This window comes from Myotis davidii, unplaced genomic scaffold (genome assembly GCF_000327345.1).
Source record: "Myotis davidii unplaced genomic scaffold, ASM32734v1 scaffold43, whole genome shotgun sequence".
NCBI classification, from domain to species: domain Eukaryota; kingdom Metazoa; phylum Chordata; class Mammalia; order Chiroptera; family Vespertilionidae; genus Myotis; species Myotis davidii.
The window spans coordinates 1,708,919-1,709,453 of record NW_006294590.1 but is presented as its reverse complement, the minus strand read 5'-3'; the positions used below and the strand labels follow the sequence as shown (position 1 = coordinate 1,709,453).

Below are 535 nucleotides of genomic sequence, written 5' to 3'. Positions count from 1 at the left end.
TGTCTGCAGCACCAGGGCCGGTGTTTACCGAGCTTCGCAGTGTTTTCTGCTGCGCTCTCGTTTCTGCTGTTAAAGAAACGGGTTACAGCTGCCCTTTGTAATGAACAAGCTCCACCAGCATCAGCCGGACCAGCAGGTGGCGCCTGGGGGTTCCACAGACTCCTCGCCCCGGCTTCAAAGGGCTGGGAGCAGGCTTTCTGCGCTGGCCCCAGGCTCTGTGGTCAGAGGGAGAGGGAGAGGGTGCCCCCTGCAGGACAGGCCCGGCCTCAGACCAGCGCCGCCCACACCAGGTCCTGTGTCCAGATGGCGGACGGGTGACCCTTCGCCCTGTGGGAGAAAGGGCTGACCTAGGCAGGGACCCCCTGAAACAGATAAGACCCTGCGGCCGTCCGAGCGCAGCTCACGCCTCCTCTGCGTTCCAGGCAACATCAACGGCTGCCACCTCAACTACTACTTCTTCCTGCTGGCCGCCGTCCAGGGCGCCACCCTCCTGCTTTTCCTCCTCGTGTCCGTCAAGTACGACCGCAGCGCGCGA

At 63.6% G+C, this 535-nt stretch overlaps 1 protein-coding gene across 1 annotated transcript in view; it reads left to right on the top strand.

Moving 5' to 3' along the window:
* SLC15A4 (solute carrier family 15 (oligopeptide transporter), member 4) overlaps positions 1 to 535 on the top strand; it is a gene marked incomplete at its 5' end in the record, with an annotated part of 11,496 nt that overhangs the window by 7,091 nt on the left and 3,870 nt on the right. Inside the window, one exon of the mRNA XM_015567223.1 lies at positions 352 to 531. Within this exon, the coding sequence (XP_015422709.1) occupies positions 352 to 531 (180 nt within the window). The remainder of the gene's footprint in view (positions 1 to 351; positions 532 to 535) is intronic.